This window comes from Trifolium pratense, linkage group LG7, assembly GCF_020283565.1.
Source record: "Trifolium pratense cultivar HEN17-A07 linkage group LG7, ARS_RC_1.1, whole genome shotgun sequence".
NCBI classification, from domain to species: Eukaryota; Viridiplantae; Streptophyta; class Magnoliopsida; order Fabales; family Fabaceae; genus Trifolium; species Trifolium pratense.
Genome location: NC_060065.1, coordinates 33084832 through 33112825, shown reverse-complemented (window position 1 = coordinate 33112825; position 27994 = coordinate 33084832). Strand labels below are relative to the sequence as shown.

The 27994-nt window shown below is 32.8% G+C and overlaps 5 protein-coding genes across 5 annotated transcripts; 2 read left to right on the top strand and 3 right to left on the bottom strand.

Annotated features, from left to right (window-relative positions):
• Window positions 1-1358: 1358 nt before the first annotated feature.
• Window positions 1359-5640, top strand: LOC123896856 (fumarylacetoacetase). Its single transcript, XM_045947264.1, has 14 exons — window positions 1359-1726; window positions 2138-2216; window positions 2380-2438; window positions 2704-2828; window positions 2921-2995; window positions 3352-3427; window positions 3628-3727; window positions 3814-3873; window positions 4067-4137; window positions 4251-4313; window positions 4446-4510; window positions 4619-4715; window positions 4838-4963; window positions 5356-5640. The coding sequence occupies exons 1-14, from the start codon at window positions 1520-1522 to the stop codon at window positions 5416-5418; spliced, it is 1266 nt and encodes a 421-aa protein (XP_045803220.1). The 5' UTR covers window positions 1359-1519; the 3' UTR covers window positions 5419-5640.
• A 1387-nt stretch (window positions 5641-7027) lies between these two features.
• On the top strand, window positions 7028-9042 carry LOC123898769 (BAG family molecular chaperone regulator 5, mitochondrial). The gene has a single exon (XM_045949783.1). It carries the CDS (start codon window positions 7277-7279, stop codon window positions 7853-7855), a length of 579 nt encoding a protein of 192 aa, XP_045805739.1. The 5' UTR covers window positions 7028-7276; the 3' UTR covers window positions 7856-9042.
• Window positions 9043-11063: 2021 nt separating this feature from the next.
• LOC123898197 (acyl-CoA--sterol O-acyltransferase 1-like) lies at window positions 11064-13005 on the bottom strand. The gene has a single exon (XM_045949092.1). The coding sequence runs from the start codon at window positions 12436-12438 to the stop codon at window positions 11359-11361; it is 1080 nt and encodes a 359-aa protein (XP_045805048.1). The 5' UTR covers window positions 12439-13005; the 3' UTR covers window positions 11064-11358.
• Window positions 13006-15167: 2162 nt separating this feature from the next.
• On the bottom strand, window positions 15168-18520 carry LOC123899521 (rho GDP-dissociation inhibitor 1-like). Its single transcript, XM_045950672.1, has 5 exons — window positions 17850-18520; window positions 17696-17762; window positions 16612-16830; window positions 16330-16454; window positions 15168-15453 (listed from the first exon to the last, which is right to left on the bottom strand). The coding sequence occupies exons 1-5, from the start codon at window positions 18048-18050 to the stop codon at window positions 15382-15384; spliced, it is 684 nt and encodes a 227-aa protein (XP_045806628.1). The 5' UTR covers window positions 18051-18520; the 3' UTR covers window positions 15168-15381.
• A 4398-nt stretch (window positions 18521-22918) lies between these two features.
• On the bottom strand, window positions 22919-26187 carry LOC123898543. Its single transcript, XM_045949526.1, has 5 exons — window positions 25745-26187; window positions 23801-23912; window positions 23628-23709; window positions 23328-23382; window positions 22919-23219 (listed from the first exon to the last, which is right to left on the bottom strand). Exons 1-5 carry the CDS (start codon window positions 26153-26155, stop codon window positions 23079-23081), a joined length of 801 nt encoding a protein of 266 aa, XP_045805482.1. The 5' UTR covers window positions 26156-26187; the 3' UTR covers window positions 22919-23078.
• Window positions 26188-27994: the final 1807 nt, after the last annotated feature.

Genomic DNA, 27994 nt, shown 5'->3' with positions numbered 1-27994 from the left:
AAATGTTACACCTCTCAATAACGTTTTAACCGATATAAATTTTATAAAATCCACCGTTGGATTGAAAGTTTACATCATATAGATCATTTGTGTAAAATTTCAAATAAATCCAAAATCATTTGATATGTTATTGAGATACATCAAAATTAACGGTTTTTGTATTTTTTTAAATGCCGTTAATCTTTATGTGTCTCAATAGCATATCAAATGATTTTGGATTTGTCTGAAATTTTACACAAATGATCTATATGATGTAAACTTTCAATCCAACGATGGATTTTATAAAATTTATATCGGTTAAAACGTTATTGAGAGGTGTAACATTTGGTGTCAAACTAGTTGGTGTCAACGGATCCTGACTCATATATATATATATATATATATAGAGAGAGAGAGAGAGAGAGAGAGATCCGTTGACTCTAGGAGTAAGTCTCCATCGACTTACTCCACTTAATAACTTGATATCGGCATTATATTTCTTCAATCCAATCGTTGAATTCAAAGATCTCATTGAGTAGATCAACTCCACAAATTTTTATAAAAATTCACAACCGTTTGATACTTTTTCTGATAACTTCAATTGAACGTACAAACTTTTAAAAAAACCGTTGAATTTCAATAGTTTGAATACATAACTACATTTTTGAACGTACAAACTTTTAAAAAAACCGTTGAATTTCAATAGTTTGAATACATAACTACATTTTTTTGAATTTTTATAAAAATTTGTGGAGTTGATCTACTCAATAAGATCTTTGAATTCAACGGTTGGATTGAAGAAATATAATGCCGATATCGAGTTATTAAGCGGAGTAAGTCAATAGAGATTTACTCCTGGAGTCAATAGCGATATATATATATAATGCCATATCTCTACTAGATAAATTAATTGGAATGAACAATTTTTTTTTTAATAATTTTTGTGATTAAAATATATAGAAGGGATCCGTTGACTCCAGGAGTAAGTTTCCATTGACTTATTCCATTTAAATAACTCGATATCGGCATTATATTTATTCAATCCAACCGTTAAATTTAAAGATCTTATTGAGTATATTAACTCCGCAAATTTTTATAAAAATTCAAAAAATGTAGTTATTTATTCAGACTATTGAAATTCAACGGTTTTTTTAAAATTTTGTCGTATGTTCAATTGAAGTTATCAGAAAAAGTATCAAACGATTTTGAATTTTTATAAAAATTTGTGGAATTGATCAGCTGAGATCTTTGAAATCAACGGTTGGATTGAAGAAATATAATACCGATATCGAGTTATTAAGCGGAATAAGTCAACAGAGATTTACTCTTGGAGTCGACCGATCCTACCTCTAAAATATAAGCTAAATCGAATTATTAGCATGACAACAAATTAATCGTAGCAAAAAAATAAAAAAGAGTTTCCATTTCCTAGTATTACTCTAGCAATTCAATATATATAAACACTTCACTCTCCTTCAAAATTCATTGTCTCTTTCTCTCTACTCTCATCCTTGACTTCATCATCATCATCACTACAACAATGGCGATTCTTCAATCTTTCATCGAAGTCCATCCAGATTCTCACTTCCCCATACAAAATCTTCCATACGGAATCTTCAAACCACAACCCACTTCTTCTCCTCGTCCTGGCGTAGCCATCGGTGACTTCGTTCTCGACCTCTCTGAGATCTCTTCTGCTGGTCTCTTCAATGGCCCTCTTCTTAATAACTCCGATTCCTTTCAACAGGTTCGTTCATCAACTCAACGAAACCCCTCCTCTGTTTTTCACTAACCCCCTTTCCATTTTTGTTGCTTCAAAATCTCAACTTTAAGCTGTTTTTCAGTTTTTTAATCGATTAACTTATTTGGGTTACTTCAAAGTCTTCTTTTTTATTGCCTAAGATTTCGTTTTTAATTTTGCTACTTTTCAGTTTTCACACTCTTTTTGTTTTTAGCTTAGAGATCGGAAGGAAGTGAAAAAATGAACCTTATTCTTAGGATGAACAAAAAGTTTGTATCTACTATCTACTATCTACTACTAGTATTATATATCCTTTTTAGTAATTTGAAACAAATTTGCAACATTGTAGTTTTATTTTTTATTGTTTTAATGTATAGTTTAATGATGATGTTTTTTGTTATGATTTTGATTTAACAGCCTAATCTAAATAAGTTTGTATCACTCGGAAGGCCAGCATGGAAGGAAGCTCGTGCTACTCTTCAAAAACTCTTATCATGTATAATACAACTTCACTGTACTTTGATTTGTTTTGTTTATTTGTTTAGATCTTTAGTATGATTCTGTCATGTTCATGCATGTTCAATACATTAATTTTGTATGAGGTGTAATGTTTGGTTTTCATGTCAATTGAATTGAATTGTTATTTTCTTTGAATTCAGCAACTGAGCCAACTTTGAGAGACAATGCAGTTCTGAGGCAGAAAGCACTTGTGCCTTTGGTATTACACATTGTAGTTAATGGTTATTTTCAAAGGTGAATTCTTCGGTACACATCTTATTTGGATATGTACCGGTACACTACTGAGGTGGATAATACTGATAGGTTTACAAATAGTGTTTATTAATTTTTGGACCTGTCAGAATTATTATCACCTCAGTGGTGTATCGGTGTATATCCAAATAAAATGTGTAACGAAGTGTTCACCATTTTCAAATTGTTGTGTTGTGTTTTTTCCTTAATAATTTTGATGTGTACATTTTCAGAGTCAAGTAGAATTGCTTCTCCCTGTTGCAGTTGGGGACTATACAGACTTCTTTTCGTCTCTACATCATACTAAAAATTGTGGACTCATTTTTCGCGGACCGCAGACTCCTGTTCTAGAGAATTGGTGCGTCGGTTTTTTTAAAGGCTTTTCAAATAAACCAAGAGTAAATTTTTTTCTTGTTGTGTATTGAAAAATGAGTAAAATTTGTTTCGTAGGTATCACTTGCCGGTTGCTTATCATGGAAGAGCATCTTCTGTTGTTGTTTCCGGAACAGATATTGTTAGACCAAGGTGAGAAGTTTTGTTACTAATTGAAATGTTTTCTAGTCATCAGTTCATGTTCTTAGAGGAATTTCTAAATTATCTGTTTTTTTTTTGTATGTTCAATTATTATTTATGAACTTGTTGAGATATATAATATATTCAATCAATGTTTTGTTTCTTAACATAGGAAGTTTTGTAATGCATGCTTGCCTCTAGCATATGTAGTTTTTTTCTTAATATGTGGGAAATAAGCAACCATGACAATTATTGTGGGACTGAGGAGTAATAAAAATATAAATCTTTAGCTCTTTTTGTTGACATGTTTATTTAATTGCTTTGTATGTCACATTCACAATATTGTGTTACTTTGTGTGTTTGTTCAGAGGTCAAGCTCATCCTGCCGGAAACCCTTCGCCTTACTTCGGCCCTACATTGAAGCTTGACTTTGAGTTAGAAATGGTTAGCTTTTTGTCTAAATAGATTTTCTTATGCCACATTTTTCGCTATAATACATATTTAGTATTTTATCTAAAATTATGAAAATCAAGGTTATTTATTCTTTCACTTACTTTGTTTTTCGTTGTTCTAAATTAGTTGTTATGGTAATTACTGCTTTTCATTTGTTTTATTATGAATTAAAATCTTAATTTGCTTTACAGGCTACTATTGTCGGACCTGGAAATGAACTGGGAAAACCTGTGGATGTTAACAACGCCGAAGATCATATCTTTGGACTTGTTCTACTGAATGATTGGAGTGGTAATTGTTCAATTCAATATATATTTTTTATGTTACGCGCCCTATAATTTATTATAATCGAAATTTCACTGAATTGTATTTCGCAGCTCGAGATATCCAGGCATGGGAATATGTTCCTCTTGGTCCATTTCTTGGCAAAAATTTCGGTAAGTTGTTTCATTAATTACTTCAAATGTTAAGTCACATTGAAAAAATCTGAGCATTTGGGCTCATGTAGTATACCTGACATAGATGATTGCCCGTAATATTTTCTCTAGATGGTCGGAAGTTATCATTCTCCTTATACGTGCTATTATAGTGTTAATCTTCCATTATGTTTATGTGTCAAAAATTATATAGCTACGTCGATATCACCTTGGATTGTGACCTTGGACGCATTAGAACCTTTTGCTTGTGAAGCTCCAAAACAGGTAAATGGTCTAGAGACTATATATTTAGGCTACTCATGTCTGAAGTTCATAATAAACACTTCGATCCATTTTTCTCTCTCGATAAGTATAACACGCTGATCCATAAAATGCAGGATCCTGCTCCACTTCCTTACTTGGCTGAAAAAGTATCCAAAAACTATGATCTTTCACTAGAGGTAAGATAGCATTTCGGTATTTCCTATTCCTTCTTTTGTACATCAATGACAATATTAATTCACAATCTTAGTAGACAACTACCTACTTTTCGATTGATTAAGTTAATCATAAAACATCATTTTTGGTACAAGGTTCACATTAAACCTGTCGATCACAAAGATTCAAGCGTTGTGACACGGAGTAACCTCAAGCACTTGTAAGAAATTTATTTTCAAATAATATTAATTTAATCGGTCATGTACCATTTGAAACTGTTATACATAAATAATATGCATCAGCTTATTTTAGCCCTCTTGCTTTGTAGATATTGGACATTGACTCAACAACTTGCTCACCACACAATCAATGGTTGCAACTTGAGGCCAGGCGATGTCCTTGGAACCGGGACAATTAGTGGCCCCGTAAGATTCAATATTTTACACCGTCTAACTTCCCAATACATTTTTTTGTCTTTCAGAATTTGTTACCTATCAATCTGGTTGATGAATTTCAGTTATATTATAATGCTTGTTTTTCACTTTAGGAGCCAGAAGCTCGTGGATGCTTACTAGAGTTAACCTGGAATGGACAAAATTCACTCTCCTTGAATGGGTTAGATAGAAAATTTCTTGAAGATGGAGATGAAGTCATCTTAACTGGATATTCCAAGGTTACTATCAATTTAACATCTTTAATGCCTTTTTTCCTTCTCAAAAGTGATGTTATCTTTCTTCAAATTTTCACGAGAAGTTTCGGTTATTTGTTTTTTACTAGTCAGGTTCCTGTGCAATTGCACAAGTTGCTTTCATTTTACGCATGTTCAAAATAGTACTGTATTTAAATTAGAAATGTGAGTTAGAATCAAAGTAGTAGTAGTAGTTTTTGAAAGTAAAATATCAATGAAGATGCACTTCAGTTTGTTAAGATTTAAGAATCAAGAGAAAGACACTGTCTTGATTCTATAGCACGTCACAGTGGTTTCTATGTATGATCTAATACTGCTTGTGTATATAAATAAAAGTATATATTGTCTTGAATGATGATCTAAATCTTGCTTTGCAGGGAGACGGTTACACTATTGGGTTTGGTACGTGTTCGGGCAAGATTGTTCCAGCAGCACCGTGAGGGCAAGTATTTTTTCCACGCTCTTTTCCAGTGTGTGGTATGGTGTTGGTCGTTGAAGCTATAGAATCATGAAGCCCTATGTGATCTTACATCTGAATTGTTAACTGTTTTCTGCTGTAATTTATTCATTACTTGACTTCGGAAAGTGACTTGAATAAAACCGGCTTCTATGAGGATTGTTAAGTGCTTTTAATAATGGTCATAACGTTCTTTAGCTAGTTATTTTTCGTTGTTAGAAAATTGTTATCCAGTAACCAAAATAAACCAAAGTATAAACGGAATTGAACTCTTAACATATTGCAATTTGAAGATTGGGAGTTAGGACCAGTTGATCAAAGTGAAGTGTTAGAATGGCAGTTCCCGTGCCTTGCAAAGCACTAGATAAATGACTACTCGAATCTGGGTTTTGAGCATAAAGATTCCACTAAACATGTAAAAAGTGGACCTAATCCTTAAGGGTGTGGCAATGCACATAAGAAATTATTCCATCGAACAGTTTCTCCTCTGAATCCTGGAATAGCAACATGATCCGAATGCCCTGTCCAAGCTAAGGAACTGACTCTAAATAGTCTTGACAAATGATAATTGAGGCGGGATTTGGCATTTTAAACCACGGAACGTTTGGTTAGATATCAAACCAAAGTTAAAGAAAAAGGGAACCCAAAAACATGATACATCAATGCTAGAAGACTCCATATACCTTAACAATGGATTTAAAATAGCAAACCCAATCATATAGATTCTAATATTCTATAAGACCAGTCTAACATTCATCTCAAAAAGGAGTAGTTTAAATAACCAGTTAGTACGATGAGTAATAATTACATAATGCACCCAAAAAAGTAAAGCAACACAAAAGCAAAAGAGAGAAACATCAAGGAAAAACATGTTCTCTTATTGTTACCTTGATTGAGCTTATCATCATCTTAAAATATATGAATTGGAGCAAACTCATCGAGTAGTAACAAAGATAGTTAATTTTTTTTAATAGCAAATATAATATTATATATACAAAAAATACAAGAATGTGTTGCAAATACACAACTAGAAATTCAACACCCAAACAAGTTTTAAAATAACAAACACCAAGAAAAAATAAAAAACATCAAAAAATATACTACGAAGAAAACAAAACAGACGCACCAACTCCTAAAAACAAAGCATACCCCACCACCCCAATCATGAGAAGACTAGACTCTCCTCGATGAGAAGAAAATATCAACTATTGAGACAAGACGGACACTAAAAGACCTCCAACCAACCAGGACCACCGAAACCCAGCTCCACACACGCACAAAGCTAGTTACTATTAAGGTGAGGGTTGTGTGAAGTAATTCATAATCAAATGTCAATCCAAATTAACATGGACACCAATAAAGTATTTTTACCTTCAAACCAATGGTTTTCATCACATTCAAACAATAAAGTAGAAAAAATTAGTCGTGCTCTCCATCAAACCAATGATTCTCATCACATCCAAATAGTATTTTCACCTTTTTCAATATTTTTTATTTATAACATTCGATTATTTATTCTTTTTTAGACTATTATACAACTTTGACACAGTTTCACGCAATAAATCTTTGATTGTTGTTATGTAATCAAATAATCTAAATCATGCAATTAATTCACACAATATAACGATATCTACTGATGACCTCTGGTCTCAGAAGTTAACACAACACCTAATAATACTAATGTTGCCGCCAACACCATTCAAGGAAATAATATCCCAAACACACAAAACAACAAAATCCCTTTCCTATTTTACTCCAAAAACTCCACTGTCACAAAACTGAGATCTCTCACTCACACTCTGCAATCTCTGACTCCAAAATCACGCCCTTTTCCCAATGAAATGAAACCTTCTTCCAAATACAACCCTATATTCTTCCACCACAATGACCAAACTACCCCTCCCCAACACCCAAATTCCACTCAACTCCCTTCTTCCAAATCCCAATCTCAATCCAACGCCGCCCTCACCATCCAATCAACCTACCGATCCCACCGCATCCGCACTCTCTACCGCCAAATCTCCACCGTCGATTCCGAAGCCGATCACCTCCAAAACCTAATCCAGCTCCAAGACACAGTAGACTCTATTCGCAACAACCACATAGAAAAACTCAAAATGAACGAATCACTCATGAAACTACTTCTGAAACTCGATTCGGTTCCAGGAATCGATCCAACGGTGAGAGAAGCCAGAAGGAAAGTCACCCGTCGGATCGTTGGTTTGCAAGAGATACTTGATTCTGTTTCGGAAGCTAAAGTTGATGAATGTAATTGGTGGTCGTTGAATAACTGGGATCATGTTATTGAAGAAATGGAAGAAAGTGTTTGTAGAGAGAATGGTGGTGATGATGATATGGAAAAGTTTTGTGCTCAGAATCTTGGATTTCGTTGCTTACAAAGGTTTCTTCGTGAACCTTGATTCACTCTTTATTAGTATATAAATGTTGTATACATAGTGTTTGATAAAAGGTCTACGACTGCGATCTGGATCGCGATATCATAGTTTTTGATGTTTATACAAATGTAATACATATATAATTGAGTCCAAATGGTTAGTTGCGATTCTATGCAATCTATGGAAACACAATACTATCTGATCTGATAAATTTGGTATTATAAGTTGCATCCAACTTATATTCATGTCTTGTAGGACGATATTTGCCGGTGTGCACTCTCAGTTAGCTGTTTCTGGAACCTGTAGATCATCAGTTTTTTTAACACGGCATGAATCCTAGTTTCCTGCATGCAAAACCAATTAGTTAGTTAATCAAAAAATTTCAGCATATGCAAGTAAAGAAATAATGTAAAAGAAAATATACCTCAAAATCCAAGTTCCAGTGATCTGAACTTGTTTGGATTGTTGAACTCTGGAACTCCCCACAATGTTACAACCTCAACTATCAATCTACAATTCCTCGGAACATCATTGATAGCTGAAATCATATCAACGTTGTGGGGAGTTCTTGAGTTCAACACACCAAACAAGTTCAGATCACTAGAACTTGTGTTGATGGATTATGAGGTATATTTAATACTCCCTCCGGCCTTAATTATAATCAAATGTCACTTAGACTAGATACATTAGTTATTCAATGTATCTAAAAAGTGACATTTGCTTATAATTAAGGTCGGAGGAAGTACACTTTTTTACATTTTTTTTACTTACATGCTGACATTTTGATTAATTAACTAATTTTAATTGTTTTAGCATGCAAGGAACTAGGATTCATGTCGGTGTTAAAAAACATTGATCTACAGGTTCTAGAAACAACTAATTGAAAGTGTGGTTGATACCCTTACCGCGTTTGATGTGGTCAGAAGCACCCGCAAATATCGTCCTGTAAGAGATGAATATAAGTTGGATGCAACTTATAATACCAAATTTATCAGATCTGATGGTATTGTGTTTCCAGAGATTGCCTGCCGCGATATAATAGCTTTCGATTCCCAGGCCGCATAGTATAGTTTTTGAAAATATATGATGCTTAGTATAGTACGTTATGTGTTGTATAATATTAATTGTACTACCTAGTTACCTACTAGTACCTTAGAAGCTTTAATTGTACTTTAGCTAGCTATAGCATATCTACAAGGCATTGAGAATGAGATTGATGTGGCATAAATGTGTCAAACTAAATTAAACCTTAGTTGAATTTCAAGTTATATGATAAATTCAGAACAAGTGCAAGATACATTAACTATTTTGGATTTTCTTATCTTTGTTGATTCAAATATAGTAGGAGCTTAGGAGTTTATTTGTAGAACAAAAAACAAGTAGTTAAGGCAATAGAAGAAAAGTACAGCGATTTCTCTAAGGGGGCTAGTTGACGCAGTTACACTTGCATTTGAACATGCATCTCTTGCAATCATAGAGTGTTGGGTAGCAAGTTTTGCAGGCACATTTGTTGATGCAATTGTACTGGAAACCACCGTCCCACAAGCAACGACCCATGCAGTGAAGCATTGACGTGCATGCTGGACAACTTGTTTTCATCTGGTATACAATGCAGTCTTTGCACCCTCTGCCAAATGGGGGAGGACAAACCATCATCATAATAGGTGAAACCATCAGTAAGATCATCAGTGACAGTGCTTGGATTTGGATTGCCATTCTCTGCTTGTTCATCTCCATGATGTCTTTGTCTTGTGCAAAGTATGGAGAAGAGTGTAATCTAGGATATGAAGATACTACTATATATGGTAAAGTCTTAATGCTATAAGAATTCTAACTTCTTGATGGATCTACACAACAACACAAGGCATTGGAACTTGGAAGTGAGGAAGCATTTAATTTGATATTGAATACCACATTTAATCTGGGAAGGTTTGGCAGCAGAGCTCTCTTGGTTTGCACAATACTCTATCTTATTACTGTCACAGGTCAAACTAAAATAATCAAATGGAATGCAACTGTCAAAGGCAAAGTAAATACCTGCTGGGTGGGTTTTGGACTTCATGCAGTCCAAAATACTGCAGTGCAGACAACCAATCTAACCCATTTGTGTATTAATCAAAATGAGTAAATCACCATTTTACTTCTTTAATTTGTAATCTTTGTTGTTTGGATTTGGAATCACAATCAGATAGTTCGACATAATTACGGTGACACTCTAATTATGTTTAAACTATTTTTTAAGAATAAATCAGTAAATTAGTAAAAAAAGGGAGAAACTATACTAAGTGGAGGGCCAAACCTTTACCTAAAGGAAAATAAAAAGAAAGAAGCTGAAAAAGCAAAAATAAAAATAAAAATAGAAATAGAAAACAACACCAAAATTAGAAGTGTCAATCCCGCAAAAGTTCCAAAAGATCTTCATAAGGAATGAGGAGGCGGTGAACTCTTAGAGCGGGCGTGATAAGTCCCAATGCTTTTTGCTAGCCGTTGTTGATGATTCTTAACTTCTTTTGAGATATATTAAACTCTTCTCACATCCTTCACTTGCTCTGTTCCCCAAGCTTGTTTTATTTTCTCCATATCATCAATTACCACATGCGGCAATTGTATTTCAGAAACAACGTAAGAGTCAACATCAGAATGAACTTGGTGCAACTCGTTTTCGACATAAATCCCATGGCCTGCCTTGTGATTTGGTGCATGTTATAAAGTAGGCGCTCTCTCCGACTGCGTTTCAGGAACCAATAATATCTCATTGTCCTGCTCTTGTTCCTCATGATCCTTATTCATCGGAGAACACATGTCTTCTTGTTGTAACTTATCAACACCGATAACTTTCCCATCAACAATGGTTATTAGTGTATTAGAGTCCGCAAATCCTAAAAGAGGATTATTATCCACACATTTGTGAGCAGACATATTATTGGATAGGAATATATTTACTCAATATTATCCACTTGATTAACTTTTCCATTAGCCAAAACCTCTTTTTGGATAGGAATATATTTACTCAACGTACGTTTTGACTTCTCATAAAAGACTGCTTTCTCTTGATCCAATTTAGCATTAAATTTACAACAAGAAAATATATGACCAATACAGTGGTAATGTGATCAAAAGAGCAGAAGATTATAATATTCAACATTAACAAGAAAAACATAACCTAGTAGAACCAACATTTAATGCATTTAACATAGAACAATGACTAATGATTGGGTGAATATGATTTTTTCAGAAAAAAAAGGAATTTGGATTGAATGTTGTAAGTATAACACAAAGATACATGCAATTTTCAATTACAGCCGTTCAGACAGCTCAAATTACATACTAATAAAAAAAAGGTTATATTTAGTCTCAATCATCAATCATTGATTAGACGATTCATAAGAATAACTGCATGACCGTATCAAATCTAAGTCCAAGAAAAAGTAATATCTTGTTTTTACTTTACAAATGGCAAAGAATATCATCAATGATGGTATACTATCCACTTTTTCTTTTCACACAGAAAACACAGCGCTTACAAGTTAGTACAACATATGGTACACGTCCTTCCCAAACTCAGTTAAAGCAATCAACTCTCTAGAAGCCTTTTCATAAACACGACACCGTACAAGCGCCGGAACAAACAACCACAAAGCCGTATACCACACGAAAACCACCGTAAACAACCACGAAACCACCTTCGGCAACCTCAACTTATCACCAAACGCCTTTTTAACTCCAACTTGTATAACCAAACACACCCCATGCAAAATAAAAAAACACATTGCATCCCACGAGGGTTCCCACGTTTCCCACGTGCGTTTCTCTCTTTTAATGTAATAAAAAACAACTTCATGCATCATAGCTGACACGACAAATGTAGCCAGAATCCCGGGTACTGGGGCCCACTTTCTTCCAATCAAACGGCTAGAAATATTCATCACGGGGTCATATACCGTAGGGTGTAGTACTCGATTCACCGTAATATTCCACCTTTTCCCCCAAAAATCTTGAAGTGATGTACTTAGATATGGTTTATCAAATTGTGGCTCTAAATCAACATTCAGAATTTTTCTGGTGAATGTTGAAGCTAATGCAAAAAAAAATTCAAGACCAATATACATGTGGATTGTGTATAATAAAAAAACAAATTTTGGATGGAATTTTTCTTTTTTACTATAGAGAGGAATTAATAAGGCTAATATGATAATTATTGTTACACATGCATAGCTAAGTGTTGATTTTGATTTGTGGTCTTTTTTTGAAATATTGGGTTTTGAGGGGTGATTTTTATTGGGTTGGTGTTGGAATTTGATGGGAAGACATGCTAGGGAGATGAAGTGAAGTAAAGAGAGAGGAGGGTTAGTTGAGAGAGGGCCTTTGTTAAAGGCAAAAAGGAAAAGTTTGAAGGTGGAAAGCCAACCTATGAAGAAAGAAGAGGGGCCTCCAAGGTGGATTGAGGTGAGTCTTAGAGGGAGGAGGAAGAGGAGGATGATGGCTGGTAAGAGGGATAGAAGTCTTGGTATGCCTTGAGAGGTTAGTTTGCCAATTGTGTGGCAATAGGACATTGTTGATGCAGCTATTGTCCATACCATGATGAAATTGTTAATTTCTCCTTCCATGTTTTGATATTTGATTTGTCCACCCTTTTTCTTTGTTTCTTGTGGGGTGGTTGGTTCCTATAGGTAGGGAGGGTACTAGTAGGGGTGGACAGGACCCGCATAACCAAGCCAACCCAGTTAAACCGGACGGTTTTTTATGTTACGGGTCGGTTTTAAATGGATTTCGGGTTCAAAAAACAAGAAAATTGGTTTTTAATGGGTCTAGTCGGTCGGGTTCGGTTTTCTAAGTTACACCCATCGGTGACCGAACCGGCCCGAATGTGTCTTGTTATATGCCAGTGATGTAGATCAGTTACTGTATTTTACTATGTAGTCAAGTATATTTAATACTCCCTCCGTCCCAAAATATAAGCAAAAGTGGGTCAAATAAACTTGATGTTTTGTTGACCAACTTTTGCTTATATTTTGGGACGGAGGGAGTAGTTTTTATTGGTAAGTAATTAATGCATTCAATTTTGACATATGGATAATAGCTGGACATTCACGTGTAATGCATACTTGGTACAGTTTCCTATAGTAGTACTAGCAAGTCTATTACTGTCAAATAAAAGCTAGATTAACTATTATTAATATTTATATTTATTATTATATACTACTCCATATTTACCCGTCAGACCCGAGACCCGAAAAACCGAAGCAAAAAAGGGGTTGAAATGGGCCTAATAATAGCAACCGTGGATTGGGCCGATTGGTGGTTTTGGGCCTGTACCGATCCAAACCGGCCCGTTGTCCACCCCTAGGTACTAGTGTAGTGTATATATCGTTGGGATCCAAAATAATATAATATAATATACATAATTTGAAAGGTTATACATTATTATGTTATGTATAATAATATAATATTAACTCAGCAATCCAAAGTTAAAGTTTTTCTGTTCGGTTAATATTGATGGGTCTCATAAAAAATTTATAGAAATTTCTACACGTGAAGGCCTGATTAGAGATTCGCACGACAAATTCATTCGTGACTTATATAATAGACTTGAATCATGCTCTGCTATGTGGGCGGAACTATGGGCATTCATATTGGAATAGATATGTCAAGTCAGTTGAATATCAGAAACGTCGGTTTTGAAATGGATTCTCTGGCCGTGGTTAATATGATTAATTTAGGCTCAACTCCAAATGCCTTCCTCCAACCTCTTCTCCAAGAGGTAATCTCTCTTCTCCACCGTCCTGGATGGAGAACTTCAGTCTATCATGTGTATCGCGAGGCTAATCGATGTGCTGACCTGTTAGCAAACCTTAGACACTCTTCTTTAGATTTTAATTGCAATTTTTTCAATGTTTTTCCTTTTGCTTTGAACTTCTTCTAGAAGATGATGTAAGAGGGGTTAGTTTACCTCGCTTAGTAGTTTAATTCATTTTCTTTATATATATATTTTGTGAATTTTGTTTGAAGAATTCAAATTGTAATTGGTTTTGAGTTTATTTTTTAGAATAAGAGTTCTAGATTGTTTATTGTCTAATTTTTTTATAAGAGTAAGTGTTTCGGATTGGAGCAAAGACTCAATCATTTAAAATCTAGTTCAAGGCCCACAACCTAGTGCCTTCTAGAACTATAATGCATTTCTCATTCCTTGACCTCGACGGCTAGAAGAAGACAAAAGGTGGGGGATCCAACGGGAGTTCAATGCATATGTCAATATGTGTACATCTTCTCCCTTGATCAAACCCCTCACTCATTCTCATACTCGAATGTATCACTTTCGGGGAGACGAAGTGCGATCCAACTTGTTCGCCCATTCACCCAGCATCTTCAGTCCAATCCCGATCAATATGTTTAAAAGTTAGTGTGGTGTTTTCCTTTTAGTAATCAACGCAAAGTTGCTAATATGATTTTTTTTCCTTTTCAAAGACAAATTGTTTGATTAATAGCTATAAAATCTACGCAACACAAACAGTTTGAATCTTCTACCGTTGAAGTATGGTGTTACAGTTGCAAGAACCGATATATTTAAAGAGATTAATTACTAGAATTGTTTCTCTAAATATAATGGTCGATTGTAGCACTATACTACATGCGTATAGAATCTAAGTCGGAGCACAAGATGTGCAAGGATAAAAGAGTACAACGACAAAGCTATATACCAGAATCAGATCACGACATATATAAAGCAGGAGACCTTCTTTTGCCATCCTATGAGTTTTTCGCGCGCTCTATTTTTACTCATTCGCTATTTAAGTAGCAAATGTTATAAAATGGTAAATTTTAGAACAAACACCGTCCACTACTTAAGTAGCAGATGATGTTTAAGAAAGTGGTAGTGCAACAAAAGAATGTCTCAAAGTAGTACCAGAATAAAACTCAATAATCCAAACATGACCTACAATGCCATTAATTCCTTCTATCCACACCACCCAACTATAGCTATCACCCCAGCTGCATTGATTGAGCCCACTTCAATTTAAACTACACTTTCTCAAGCCTCAACCAGACAAACAAATTTGTTTTTTCTCACAAAATAAGTATTATAGCTAAAAAATAAAATAAAAGATAAACAAAATTCTGAATATTTTTTTAAAAATTAAATCAATGTACTTATAGGTTTTTTTTTTTTTGACAATACAATGTACCTATAGTTTTTTTTTTTTTGACAAAACAATGTACCTATAGTTAAATGACCAAAGGAGTGAACATTTTAATAAAGTATTTACATGCAATTATTCCAATAAGAAACAACTAGCATATATAAGAGGCAAAACTCAATTTTATTGAGAAAACTATCTATGAAATGAATAGAAATACCAATTTCATCCTTCAAAATCCTCTCATCATTGTTAAGATTACCGGTCTCAGACAGGATTAGAAACAAACAAATAAACAATGAAAAAGAAGCAAGTAAAACACTGAAGGAGATTTCAGTACAAATAACAATGATTAAGGATTAAACATAATCAATCCATGATTAAGGAAGATAATTCAGCTAGCTTGACTCCTAATTACTGCCAGTCCTTTTTGATATCAAAAGTGTAGTTGATCTCCAAGTAGCACTTGTTATCATCATCAACAAACTGCAAAAAGAGAAACAAAACAAGAATTTATCAAATCAAACAAATGAATCAACACACCGTGTCCGTGTCTGGTGTCTATGTCAGTGTTTCATATGTTAAAATAATGTGTTTTTACTTTTTAGCCTTTGTCAATTGCTTCATGCAAAAGCAAAAGCTTCATACGTTAAAATGCATCAACACACCGTGTCTGTGTCTGGTGACTATGTCAGTGCTTCATACGTTAAAATAATGTGTTTTTACTTTTTAGCCTTTGTCAATTGCTTCGTTCAAAAGCAAAGGCTTCATTACAATTCTATACAAGAATTAATGACTCTCAAATGCTATCTATTTTTTCGTCTCGGATTCAATCAAAAATTCATTAGAGTAGGGAAAAGGAATAGATCAATCTTGAAATGATAGTCCTTTCACTTGTAAGGGAAAATATGATTCAAATTTCAGAAAAGTGGTTGAAGGTGTGCATGTGAAATGCAACATCAAATTTATTAGAACATTTATTGAAGGACTGATGTAGATGCAAAATAGTATAAGCATTAATTCAGCTTCACATGATTTCCAGAACAAGTAAAAAACTATGGAAGCAGATAAGAATTCAGCTCAAGATTAGTAACTCATAGCAGCTGGCAAATGAAAGCAACAGCATTCATAGTAGTATGAACATAGTAAATACACGAAAGTTGGTACAAATTTATACCTTCGTCTCAACTCAATTTCAAACGGTACGCGACCAGTAATTTAGTTTACATGTTTGGAATCACAGCGAGTTTGATAAAGTCATAGTGACACGCTATGATTCTGTCAAATGCACTGGAAAACCTAACATGCACTAACTCTTCGTTCGGTGTTAATGAAGCGCATGGATATGTTAAAAAAATTTACCTTACTTCTAGCTGTGTATGCCCCTCTAGCAAAAATCCCAGATGGTGTTGTCTCTTCAGGCATCTCATGAGTGTAAGTCTCAGTTTGAGGACTAAAAGTTCCAATCATTTCTTTACTGCTATCAACTGTAACAAACAAACAAACAAGATTCGACAATGAGACAAGTTTATGGTTTGTCATAAGCTGTTTCGATATATCTCTAAAACAGTCTCGCGAATGTTTATATCAGTGGATACACTCGAATAACGCAATCAAAACAAGGTTATGGTTGATATGAGTTACCTTTGATACCAGTTTTCCACACAGTGTTGGTGTATTTGAGACCAGAAACAATGTTATGGTTGACCTGAAAAGTGAACTCCAACCTGTATTTGCTACCTTCTTTCAAAGTAAACCACATACCCTTTGGATTTCCATCTTCTGGTATTGGAAGGACGATATCATCTCTACCAGCAGATTTTATTGCAAGACTCAGGATCTTCACTTCTGGCTCTAGACTTTCTAAATTACTCATAACCAATGGATTTTCATGAGGTCAAGTTACAAAACAAGGAACAATGAAATGATTTAATGTAACAAATATTATTATAAACATGATTAAAAGCAAAAATCGACCACACTAAAATGATATTTGATACTATTTCAATTACCAGATAATGATACAGAATTTGTACAATTTGAAATGATAACATTTTTCTGTCTTAACCCTTTGGTTCCATGGTAGGGGACTCTCATAAATCCGAGTTCGGACGGGAGGTAAAGTTTGGCTAAGGATTGTTCCGGCACAGAATTCGAACTTGGATTCTCGTTAACGTTTTGTAATGATAATAACAATTGAAAAAACATACTTAGGCCTAAAAAAATGATGCAAATTGTTCAATTTCTTTTCCTTTTTTGAAATCAATGACCAAGGGCCCGTTTGGATTAACTTAGTTAACTTATACAAAAAATAAGTTTTTATGTTAATTCATAAGTTCTCGCTAGTAAAAATTGTATCTTCATAAGCTATTATTTCATAAAATACCTTAACAAACTTATAAATAATACATAAAAGCTTGTTTATTTCTATAAGTTGTTTTGTATAAGCTTAAAAATAAGCCAATCAAGTTGGCCAAAATGACATTTTTCTGTTTTAGGCAATGCTTTGGGACTGTGACTCAAAATCTTCAAAGGAAATTCATAGTATTAATTGAATTGAAGCTTATTTTGAAGCCAACAAACAATGCAGAAAAAACAATACAAAGATTTAACAGATATAACAAAATTAGAAACAGATAAAGTAAAATTAACATATCATTAACATGAATAAACATAAAATTGAAAGAAAAAAAATTGATCTAAAAAATTAGATTGAACAATAAATTACCTCCAACAGCATTGATGTCAACACTTCCAAGAAGCTGCTCCTTCCACCTCCTCAAGCTTTCATCATCCTAAAATCACAAAAAAAAAAATTAGATTTTTATTTTCTTTTTCTAAAATTTCAAAGACAACAAAATAAGAAAGAAAGAAAGAAAAACCTTATCCTTTTCAAGTTGTTCCTTTAAGGTACATTGTGGACCCAATTCAATCTTCCTATCTTCATCATCATCTTCGTCCTCAGTTGCAGCAACAGAACTTTCACTCTTGTATCTGCTAAGACCACCAGCAGCAGCAGCTTCTTCATTATCACTTTCTACAACTTTTTTATCTTCAGAAACATTGTCATCATCAAGACCCATTTTTTCTTCAGAAACCACTTCCTTCAATGGTCGTAGAAGATATCAAAAACAATAACCCATCAACGAAAAAAGGACAAAGAAGAAAAAACAAAAATGACCCAGTTGGTAGAATCTTCTAAAAACAAGAATGGGAAAAGAAAAAAGCTATCTTGGGTTTGTAACAAAAAGAAAGAAAGATAGTGTTTTTGTCAAAGAATCACAAAAAGGTGAGAGATTGAAAGAATAACGGTTGCAGAGAGAGAGAGAGAGAGAGAGAGAGAGAAGAGTGTGTGAGGTTTTTTGGGGAAAAGAAACAGAGAAGAAGGAAACGGTCTTGTGGTGATCCGAAAGAAAGGAAGTTTCAATTTTGAAAGAGAAAATATAGTAATGAGAGAGAAACTTTGTGTGGAGAGAGAGAGAGAGAGAGAGAGAGAGAGAGAGAGAGAGAGAGAGAGAGAGAGAGAGAGAGAGATTTTGGATGTCACTCTCATGTTGTTGCACCAAGACCAAGATTCGAGGAAACTTTTTTTTTTTTATTAGTATAATTATTTTTGTCAAAATAATTATTTTTAAAAAATAATTAATTGGAATTTTTTAAAGCTTTGCTTTTTAAAAAAGAGAAACAGATAACAAATAAGTTATTCTTAATCCAGAGTTTGGTCACGAGATAAGTAAAGTCTGACTGAATTTTTTTTCACCCAATAATTGAACTCAAGTTAACAATATGCCCTTTTGATGAAATTATTAATTATTTAAGCTCAATGTCATAGTTAAAGATAAGTTATTTTGTTTGACAACAAATAGTAGATAGATGATAATGTGTTTATGAAGTTTTAAAGCTGACTTATAACCAATAAGGTGAATAGTTGAATTTTCGGCGTTTGATAAAATTAGCAGTTGAATTAGTTTATCAATATGAATTGATATAAAAGACATATGTTTAATTAATATTTTAACTTGTTTTCAAGCAAGATTACAAAGATAAAAATTGAAAGGAAAAATATAAGCTATAAACTAATTCAATTAGCTTATCAAATAAGCAATAAGCTAGAAATAATAAGCTATAACATTGTGAGAAAAAAAAAAGTTATTAAGTTTACATTTCAATATGAGCTTATAAGTTATAAACTACAAGCGGCCGTTCTGCGCCTGTCGGTGTGATCCATATTTTCTATTATGTAAACTTATATAAAAAAACACAGACATGCCTTATGTTATGGAAAATTTGTTAATAAAAGATTTTTGCTGCTAAAAAAAGACATGCCTTATGTTATGGTGAGTTTGTTAATAAATTTTTTTTCCTACTCAAAAAAAAAAAGTCAAAGGTATTACTGGTATTATGAAAAGCCGACACCAAAATTTTTTGTATCTTCTTTATATATAAGTATAAAAGATAAGTCATAAGCTAAAATTTTGGTATTGCCAAATATAGCATCGATCGATTGATAGCAAATAATTTATAAGATAGTTTATAGCGGATAAGTTACCTAAATTAATGAGTTTATAGTGTTTGGTAAACTTAATAGTTAAATTGTCCATAAGTCCTAACTCAGCAGACAAAAATACCGAAATTATTAGACCGGACGTCATGACCGGGATTTAAACCCTAACTCCTTCACTTTTGTACGAGTATATAATTGTTTTGTCATTTAAGCTATAAAAAAATAAAATATAAGCACATGAGAAACAAATATTATAAGGAAAATGCTAAACAGTGCCCCCGGGACACTGATTAAGCATGTTAAAATAGAAATTTTGTCTTGAAATACGTGCATTCAATGCCTCAAAAGTACAAAAAGTTGTCTTTTCAATATAAATTTTATTTTTTATTTCCTTTTTAAGTATGCTTAACAAGTGCCCGGGGGCACTGTTTAGCATGACCCATATTATAAAACAATTTTTTCTTTTGTCACATGTAAGTTTTAACTTAACGAGATTTGTGAGACTCAAATAGACAACAAATTCTTTTTAAGAGTTTTAACGCTATTGCATGCTCAACCTATTGAGCTATTTGATTTTGATGTATCTATGAAAAATTTTAGGCTTAATTACTAAATTGGTCCCTTAAAGATATTTTTGGTTTCAAATTGGTCCCTTAAAGAAAAAAAGGCCCAAATTGGTCCCTTAAAGACTTTGCCGTTAAACATTTTGGTCCTTTCCGTCCAGAAACTGTTAATTTGTACAGGTGGCAAACTGAGTGCTTATGTGGCATACAATGACTAGGCAAAAAAAATAGGTGATTGTCTATTTAAATTTTCTTGTTGATTTTAATCAAAAAAAAATTAGGGTTCATCCTCATCCATTCTCTTCTTCATCCTCATCCATTCTCTTCTTCTTCTACATTCCAATCCTCTTCTTCTTCTTCTACATTCCAATCAGCATAAAATTAGAAAACCCACCCACACCAACAACCAACCATTTCTTTCTCAACAACAACTACAAACCCATCAAAACAACTCAAAATTAGCACAAAATTAGAAAACCCCAAAATTCCAAGATCCGGAAATTGAACCAAATTAAAACCCAAAATCTGGAAATAAAGAAGGTCCACGCGATGATGATGTTGTTGAGAATCAATTTTTGAGAGATTTATCTCCGATTTATAAATAGAAGACATTGAAGTCGTAGATATTGTATTTTATTGGTAGTTTTGTTTCTGAGTGTGAGTTCCATGTTGTCTGGGAGCCTTGCTTTTGTTTTAATTTCTTCTAAATTTTTTGCGGTTGCAGCATGCTGTTTGGTTTTCTCCCTTTGTTTTAGGCACATTTGTTTTTATTTTTTAGGGGATTTGGTTTTTTAGTGCTTCGGGTGGGTGGCACTTGTTGTGCTAGGAGTTTGTTTGTTTGCCTTTTTTGCTCCTCTTCAAGAAAGTTGCAGATTTGTTGTTGATGTTGTAGATGAAGAATCATTGATGAAGAAGAGGATTGGAATGTAGAAGAAGAAGAAGAGAATGGATGAAGATGAAGAAGAAGATGAACCTTTTCTTTTTTTTATTAAAATCAACAAGGAAATTTAAATGCACAATCACCTATTTTTTTGCCTAGTCATTGTATGCCACGTAAGCACTCAGTTTGCCACCTGTACAAATTAACAGTTTCTGGACAGAAAGGACCAAAATGTTTAACGGCAAAGTCTTTAAGGGACCAATTTGGGTCTTTTTTTCTTTAAGGGACCAATTTGAAACCAAAAATTTCTTTAAGGGACCAATTTAGTAATTAAGCCAAAATTTTAACATTTGTATTTCTTTTATGCGTTATTTAATATGTTATATCGTCTTTTTCTTTTTAGGTGTTAACATTTATATTTGAAGTTAATTGTAAGTTTTGTTTTGAACTACTTTGATGTTGTAACTTAATGATTCAAGATAGCTTTATCCCTCAAATTTATTTCATCTTTATTAGTGTTGGTATATCTTACATCATCTATATTATCCTTCCCCCAATTCCCTCCACAATTCTCTCTCTCTCTCTCTCTCTCTCTCTCTCTCTCTCTCTCTCTCTCTCTCTCTCTCTCCTAGTTTGTCCCTTTCACTTTAACATCACCATGGCATTGTAGCACATCACTACTATCCTATAAAACATTAATAGTGACATTGACACATGATTAATAATTTAAACAAATATAATTGATTAATTGTAACTGCATGTATTACACTTGTTTGTTTCCATGGCAATAAGGCCACCGCCGTGCATTTTATATGAAGCTACACTTTTTTATTTTCACGGTGCAAAGGATATAGACGTGCGTATTGGAAGTACAACGTGTATCCAATCGGTGCAAATCATAAATTTGCTTTGACGTTTGTAAGTAATCAAACACGCTTTCAATTTGAAGTTCCGATTGACAGCTTTAAATTGAGCTTCAAATCTTTTATTCTACAATTTTACACCAAACAATGAAGTTCAGGTGAAATATTTTGATGCTTAATTACATCATATGACTACACAAAAATACAGTAGATTTATGGTAGCAATTCAATAATGTAATGCAAAGACATTGAAATTGTTCTCATTATTTTATTCTCAATTAGTTATGTAACAGGGAATTGTTGTTAGTTAAATAGACGTATATTTTTTGTATGGAATTGATTTTGGCCGACAAAAGTTAGTTTTTATTTTATTTTAGATGCTTGCCTTGCATGCTGTGTTTTCATAATTAATTTTTTATCAGAAATGATATATAAACACAATTTTTAGACAAAAACTAGACAAATATTATATACACCTTTTTATTTTTTAAATAATATAATATAATTTATAAATTTGCGTGCGTACTTATTCCCTCTTGTATTAATACGATGTCAAATACGTGTCAACCAAATTTGTGTTTAAATAACTCGGCTCATTTTTTATTAGTGGTATTCTCTAGATTACTATATGATTCATTCAAATGTGCTCAAGTTTCTTGTTGAAGTGTAATCCATGTACAGATTGTAATCACAATTCTAACACATGTTCTGAAAATTAATTTTTCAAATGGGGAATTTTTGCACCATTCTCCTAATTTTATACTCAACAAATATAATGATCACTCGCACTTGAATTTCAACAATCAACTTACAAACAAACTCAACACAATCTAATAAGAAATTAGAAGATTTACGAGAGTATATTTTCTTCAGAAATTTACTCCCTCCAGTGAAATCTAAACTACTCCTTTGACTTTTGTACATGCAATTTTTTTGGATACAATATACATGTAATTGTAATTTTAAAAAACAAATGATATAGATTGCACATGATACTCTCAATTAATGGAGAGGGTCCTTTCTCAAAGTTTACGATCCGATTTGGTATTTTGGAATTTGAATTCAATTTACAAAGTAAAAATTTAATTAAGTCGTCTAATCTTAATCTAATGATATGTATAATAAAGACCTAATTAAAATATATGATTTTAAATATGCTTTACTTTTTACATGATTTTGGTTCTTCCCTATTTTTTTTTCTTCTATTAATAATATTATTTTTGCATAAAAAAGGTGTACCTAAAAATGACAAATTAATTGACCATGGCATGATTAATTTCTGACAAGGTTTTCTATAAAGCTCATTTCATAAAGAATAATAATAAGGCTGCCATAGAGAACAAAGCAAGCACAATACATAAAATTCTTTTTGCCATATTCCCAAATTCTGATCTTGTTAATGAACTTATCTTCAAAATCTCTTTGAGGTTTGTCTTCATTTTCTGTATCATGTAAGGAAAAAAAAAAGTGACACACAAGCATATATTAATCATCAAACGTTTTTGAATTGTATAACATTATTATTCATATTAAAAAAAATTGTTGCATACCAGTCTCATGAAGGGCTCCAAGAGTAGCAATGGCTCCATAAACATCTCAATATTCCTGAATTAGGCACAAAAAATATATGTCATCAATTCTAAGTAATCTTAATTAGTTGAAAATTAAATGTCTTAAATTTGATGTATGTTTGATATCACAGATTGAACAAAGTTATGATGATAGCTTCGTGATTTTGTTGAAACTACACTGTAATATTTGTAAAATTACAGTGATTAGCTCTGGTTTTGTCAAATTCACCGTGATACCAAATAAACACTCTACTCTCTGTGGTTTATTTGAGAACAAACTTTATTACTGCCTTTCCGCGATAAGTTTGGCATATGTGGAAGCTAAAACCTTTCCCTAAAGGAATGTGTATAGTGTTCCATTCTGCACATGGAAGAAATCATATAAGATTAAGGATAATTTGGTGATTAAGTAACTTGATTATGTAAGAGGAGATATTAGGATTAATATTTACCAAATTTCCAATGGACCCCAACATTCATGCCATCATGAAGACTGGGTTTCACCACAATTTGAATGTTGTCACCTAATAAACGTATCAAATGAGAAAAGAATTCCAACACTTGCTGCAATGGAAAAATGGATGAACCATAAGACATCATGAATTAGATATTTTACATTTAGAATTATGATGGTTCAATATTTTTTTTCAAAGAGCCTATCAATAAAACTTATACATGTCAGAACTGACTCCAAACCAGATTAAGCGGTCCAGTAAATCGGATACCGATGATGAAAAAAAATCATACATGAAAAATGCGAAGAAGAGAGATATTGCGAGTTCAAACCCGCACCCTATCACATTAATGTCTCAACAATATTTTATCATTCGAGTTGCACATATAAATACTATTTTGGTTCAACATTTATGGTTTATGGATATTTGAAGAATTTAAGCATTAGCTGACAATGATAGAAAAATTAGATTGTTGGTATTTATCTTAAGTTTTTTAGTTTTATATTACTCCTTTATCTTAATTTCTAATTAGTTCTTTATCCTTTTCTTGTTTAAATTTAGACCAACATGTTCTAAAACATAAACTTCCAGGTAAAATTATTGGACCATCTACAACAACAAAATATAATTGTGTCACAAACATAACTTGTGTTACAATCTAAAAGCTGTTGTAGAAAGCTAAAAAAAAAATAGGCTTAAATGCAGTTTTACCCCCCCTATTTTGAAAAATGCGGAATTTTACCCCCCCTATTTTAAAATGCGGAATTTTACCCCCCCCTATTTTATAATTTGTTGGATTTTGCCCCCCCACCAAAATTTTGCACAAAATCTACTTCTGAGCCTCAAGTTCAAAGCTACGCACAGAACTCAATTTGGATCAATAACTCACCAAACTGGTACCGAAACGACCGCAATCGAGTTAGTTTTCCACAGAATCAAACTCCACTAAATTTGGAGTTACAGAGAGAGATTAATTACTGTTTTAGTGAAGGTCTGTTCAAATTAATTATCGTATGAAACTACTACTGGTATTCTCGTCATTCCTCTCACCCTGTAGCTCATTTTTTAATACTATTTACATGTATGGAAATCTAACGAAATTACCCTTGTTGGAATTTCAATTTCGTCGAATTTGGAGTTACGATGTGTTCGGTAGACGATGTTGAATTTGAAGATCACAAGTAGATTTCTGCAGAATTAGTAATTGGACAGACCTTCACTAAAACGGTAATTAATCTCTCTCTGTAACTCCAAATTTAGTGGGGTTTGATTCTGTGGAAAGCTAACTCGATTACGGTCATTTCGGTAGCCATTTGGTGAATTATGGATCCAAATTGAGTTGTATGAGAAGCTTTGAAGTTGTGACTCGAAAGCAGATTTTTTGCAGAATTTTGGGGACATACCTTCACTAAAACGGTAATTAATCTCTCTTTGTAACTCCAAATTCAGTGGGGTTTGATTATGTGGAAAGATAACTCGATTACGGTCATTTCGGTATCCTTTTGGTAAATTATTGATCAAAATTGAGTTGTGTGCGAAGCTTTAAAGTTGTGACTCAAAAGCAGAATTTTAGGGGGGGCAAAATCCAACAAATTATAAAACAGGGGGGGTAAAAGTCCGCGTTTTAAAACAGGGGGGGTAAAATTCCGATTTAATCAAAACAGGGGGGGCAAAACTGCATTTAAGCCAAAAAAATAAAAAAATATGAGTTCGATTTGTAGAGTCGTTCGTTTATGAATAGTTCAACACCATATAAAAAAAAATGTCACGTTACCGACTCACGAATTAGTCTCATAAGAGGATTAACGTTGATAACATTTTATTACGTATAAAACTAAATTGAACCAAAAAAGAATATAGGATTAATTAATTATTAATTAATTAAGAACTAAATAGAGTAATTTAGTTTTGTTAGTGTTGATATGAAATAGGAGCAAATACCGTTTTTCCTTGAAAAGCTTTGAAGAATGAGAGGAAATTGCACACACATCTACATTCATCAGCAAGTATCTCAGACAATTCGTGGATATTTTTATTCTTAAAAGCTGAATAAAGTTTCATAACTGCATCCAATGCTTGATCATTATCTTCTTCAATTGGTTCTTCTGAATTCTTAGCATCAAAAGAAATAATTGAAAATCCTCTCTTCTTTCTAGAATGCAATTTTTCATGAATTGAATTTTTGCATGAAAATGAAGTAAGAGAATTGGCATGTATATGAACATTTATATGTAGTTTTCTAGGAAGAGAAATATTGTAACAATTATTATAGGTTTTAGAAAAGGGTAGTGAAGAAAATGACATTATTCTATTATTACATTTTATGGGACCATTGATAGAAAAGGGAGACATTGAAGATGGGAACAAATTTCAAATTTTCACCATGGAGGAGATAGGAAAAAATAAAATAAGTTCAATCTCCAAAGCAAAAGAGAGAAAAAAGTGTTATATAGAAGGTGTATAAAATAATATGCTTTAATCTTAAGGCAAGGTTGAAGAATATTTGATGATATAAAAAGAATAAAAGTTATTGATCCTTAATTCAACTTCTAAGCTAGGTATTTCCTCACAGAGTCGTATACTATTATCCAAGATTTCAACCAAGTGATATATATTTTTTATATTTTAAATAATAGTTTTTGGTATTAATTAGATTTTTTCTCTTATTGATCTTACCTTATATCACTATTTTTTTTTTATCACTATTTTTTCAAGCATATAAAAATAATCTTAGTAGCTATTTAATTTATTTTTTCAATTTAAAATTCTGTCTTTTATTCATCAAATTTACTCATTAAAACACCTTTTTTTTTTCCTGGAAGTATTTATAAATTCAGAGGGGGTGTATTGTTTAGGAAACGAGTGAAGAGAGTAAAGTACCTCTCATTTGAAGGTTCTTAGTAAAATGGGTCAAGCCCAAACTATGATAGAAACAATCTATCCACAATTGCTAAATGTATACCAACAATAGAATGTACCACACACACATACATATTTGGCGAATTTGACTACAGTGCTAATTTTATTTATTTTTTGGTACATACTACAGTGCTAATTTAGTATTTAAAAATCCTAAATATTGGACCATATTTTAAACTCTGGATGTATGAAATGTGCTTTTCAAAACTTTTACATGTGTGTTTATCATTCACTAAAGAGAAATTGTCTTCTATTCAAAATTGGAGTGCTAGAAGATCCGATGTTTTCTCTCCCCATCCCCTGTGATTCTTTTATACACTCCAATATTCCAATTTTGCCCTTGCAAAAAACTTCGGTTCGCAGAAATCGAATTTTTTCTAGTACAAATTCAGAGTAAATTTTGGTTTTTATAAACCGAAATTTGTTTTCAAGACAAAAAAAACTTCGGTTTCTATAAACCGAAGTTTTTTCAAGAGCAAAATTGAAAATTCAGGGAATAAAAGAATCACGGGAGAGGGAAGAGAAAACATCAGAAGATCCATCATGAAATTAACCATGTGACTGATTCATTTGCCAAATAGTAGAATGGGAATTTTTAGTTTGTTGGTTGATATGAGTGTTGTCATCTTTTATATATAAGTTTATAATTTTATCTTGTTTTGTTAAACCTTTATCTTTCACAAACAAATTTTTTGTTTATTAAAATTGATTAATTGATGGATAGATTAAGAGATGGATAAATTAGGAGGTGTGTTATTATGACACAAGACGGACATCATTTTTGACATCATATAAAATACAATTCTGGTATGAGTGGTGTTTAAATTGAGGCGAGAGAAAGAAAAATTGAATATAAAATTTTGTTTTTGAAAACACTTTGGATAAACTAATTAACAATCTTCGATCCTTGATCTCCAATCTAGTATAGGAAATTGGAATATGGATAACTCAATTTTCCTATGTGTTCTTGCTTGAGTTATTTTAGTGATACTTAGTAATAATAAATAAATGTCTCAACTGATCAATATCATACTTTATATATATGAGTGTGACGAGAGTAGTGAGTGAGTTTCTCTCTCCGGTTCTCCTAAACCATTTCGATGGTTTCTCTTCCCCCTTCTCCAAAATGGAATTTTTTGAGTGAGAAGAGAAACATGAGGAAAGAGAAATCATCAACCATTTTGGTACATAGGCAGATCTATTAGAGATTAGACTTAACTTCGAAATATTCGAATTCATCTGATTCACAACAAAATAATTATAACGGTACAA

Bases quoted from the DNA above. Each gene is read 5' to 3' on its own strand.
- LOC123899521 (XM_045950672.1), bottom strand. From the start codon at position 18,050: ATGGGTCTTGATGATGACAATGTTTCTGAAGATAAAAAAGTTGTAGAA. The intron at 17,763-17,849 runs GTTTTTCTTTCT...TTGTGATTTTAG, and splicing joins AACAACTTGAAAAGGATAAG to GATGATGAAAGCTTGAGGAG. The intron at 16,831-17,695 runs GTAATTTATTGT...TGAGTAATTTAG, and splicing joins TGACATCAATGCTGTTGGAG to AAAGTCTAGAGCCAGAAGTG.
- LOC123898543 (XM_045949526.1), bottom strand. From the start codon at position 26,155: ATGTCTCCCTTTTCTATCAATGGTCCCATAAAATGTAATAATAGAATA. The intron at 23,710-23,800 runs GTAAATATTAAT...TTCCATGTGCAG, and splicing joins TGGGGTCCATTGGAAATTTG to AATGGAACACTATACACATT. The intron at 23,383-23,627 runs GTTTGTTCTCAA...TGCCTAATTCAG, and splicing joins CGCGGAAAGGCAGTAATAAA to GAATATTGAGATGTTTATGG.
- LOC123898769 (XM_045949783.1), top strand. From the start codon at position 7,277: ATGAAACCTTCTTCCAAATACAACCCTATATTCTTCCACCACAATGAC.
- LOC123898197 (XM_045949092.1), bottom strand. From the start codon at position 12,438: ATGGAAGGAGAAATTAACAATTTCATCATGGTATGGACAATAGCTGCA.
- LOC123896856 (XM_045947264.1), top strand. From the start codon at position 1,520: ATGGCGATTCTTCAATCTTTCATCGAAGTCCATCCAGATTCTCACTTC. The intron at 3,428-3,627 runs GTTAGCTTTTTG...TTTGCTTTACAG, and splicing joins TTGACTTTGAGTTAGAAATG to GCTACTATTGTCGGACCTGG. The intron at 3,874-4,066 runs GTAAGTTGTTTC...AAAATTATATAG, and splicing joins ATTTCTTGGCAAAAATTTCG to CTACGTCGATATCACCTTGG.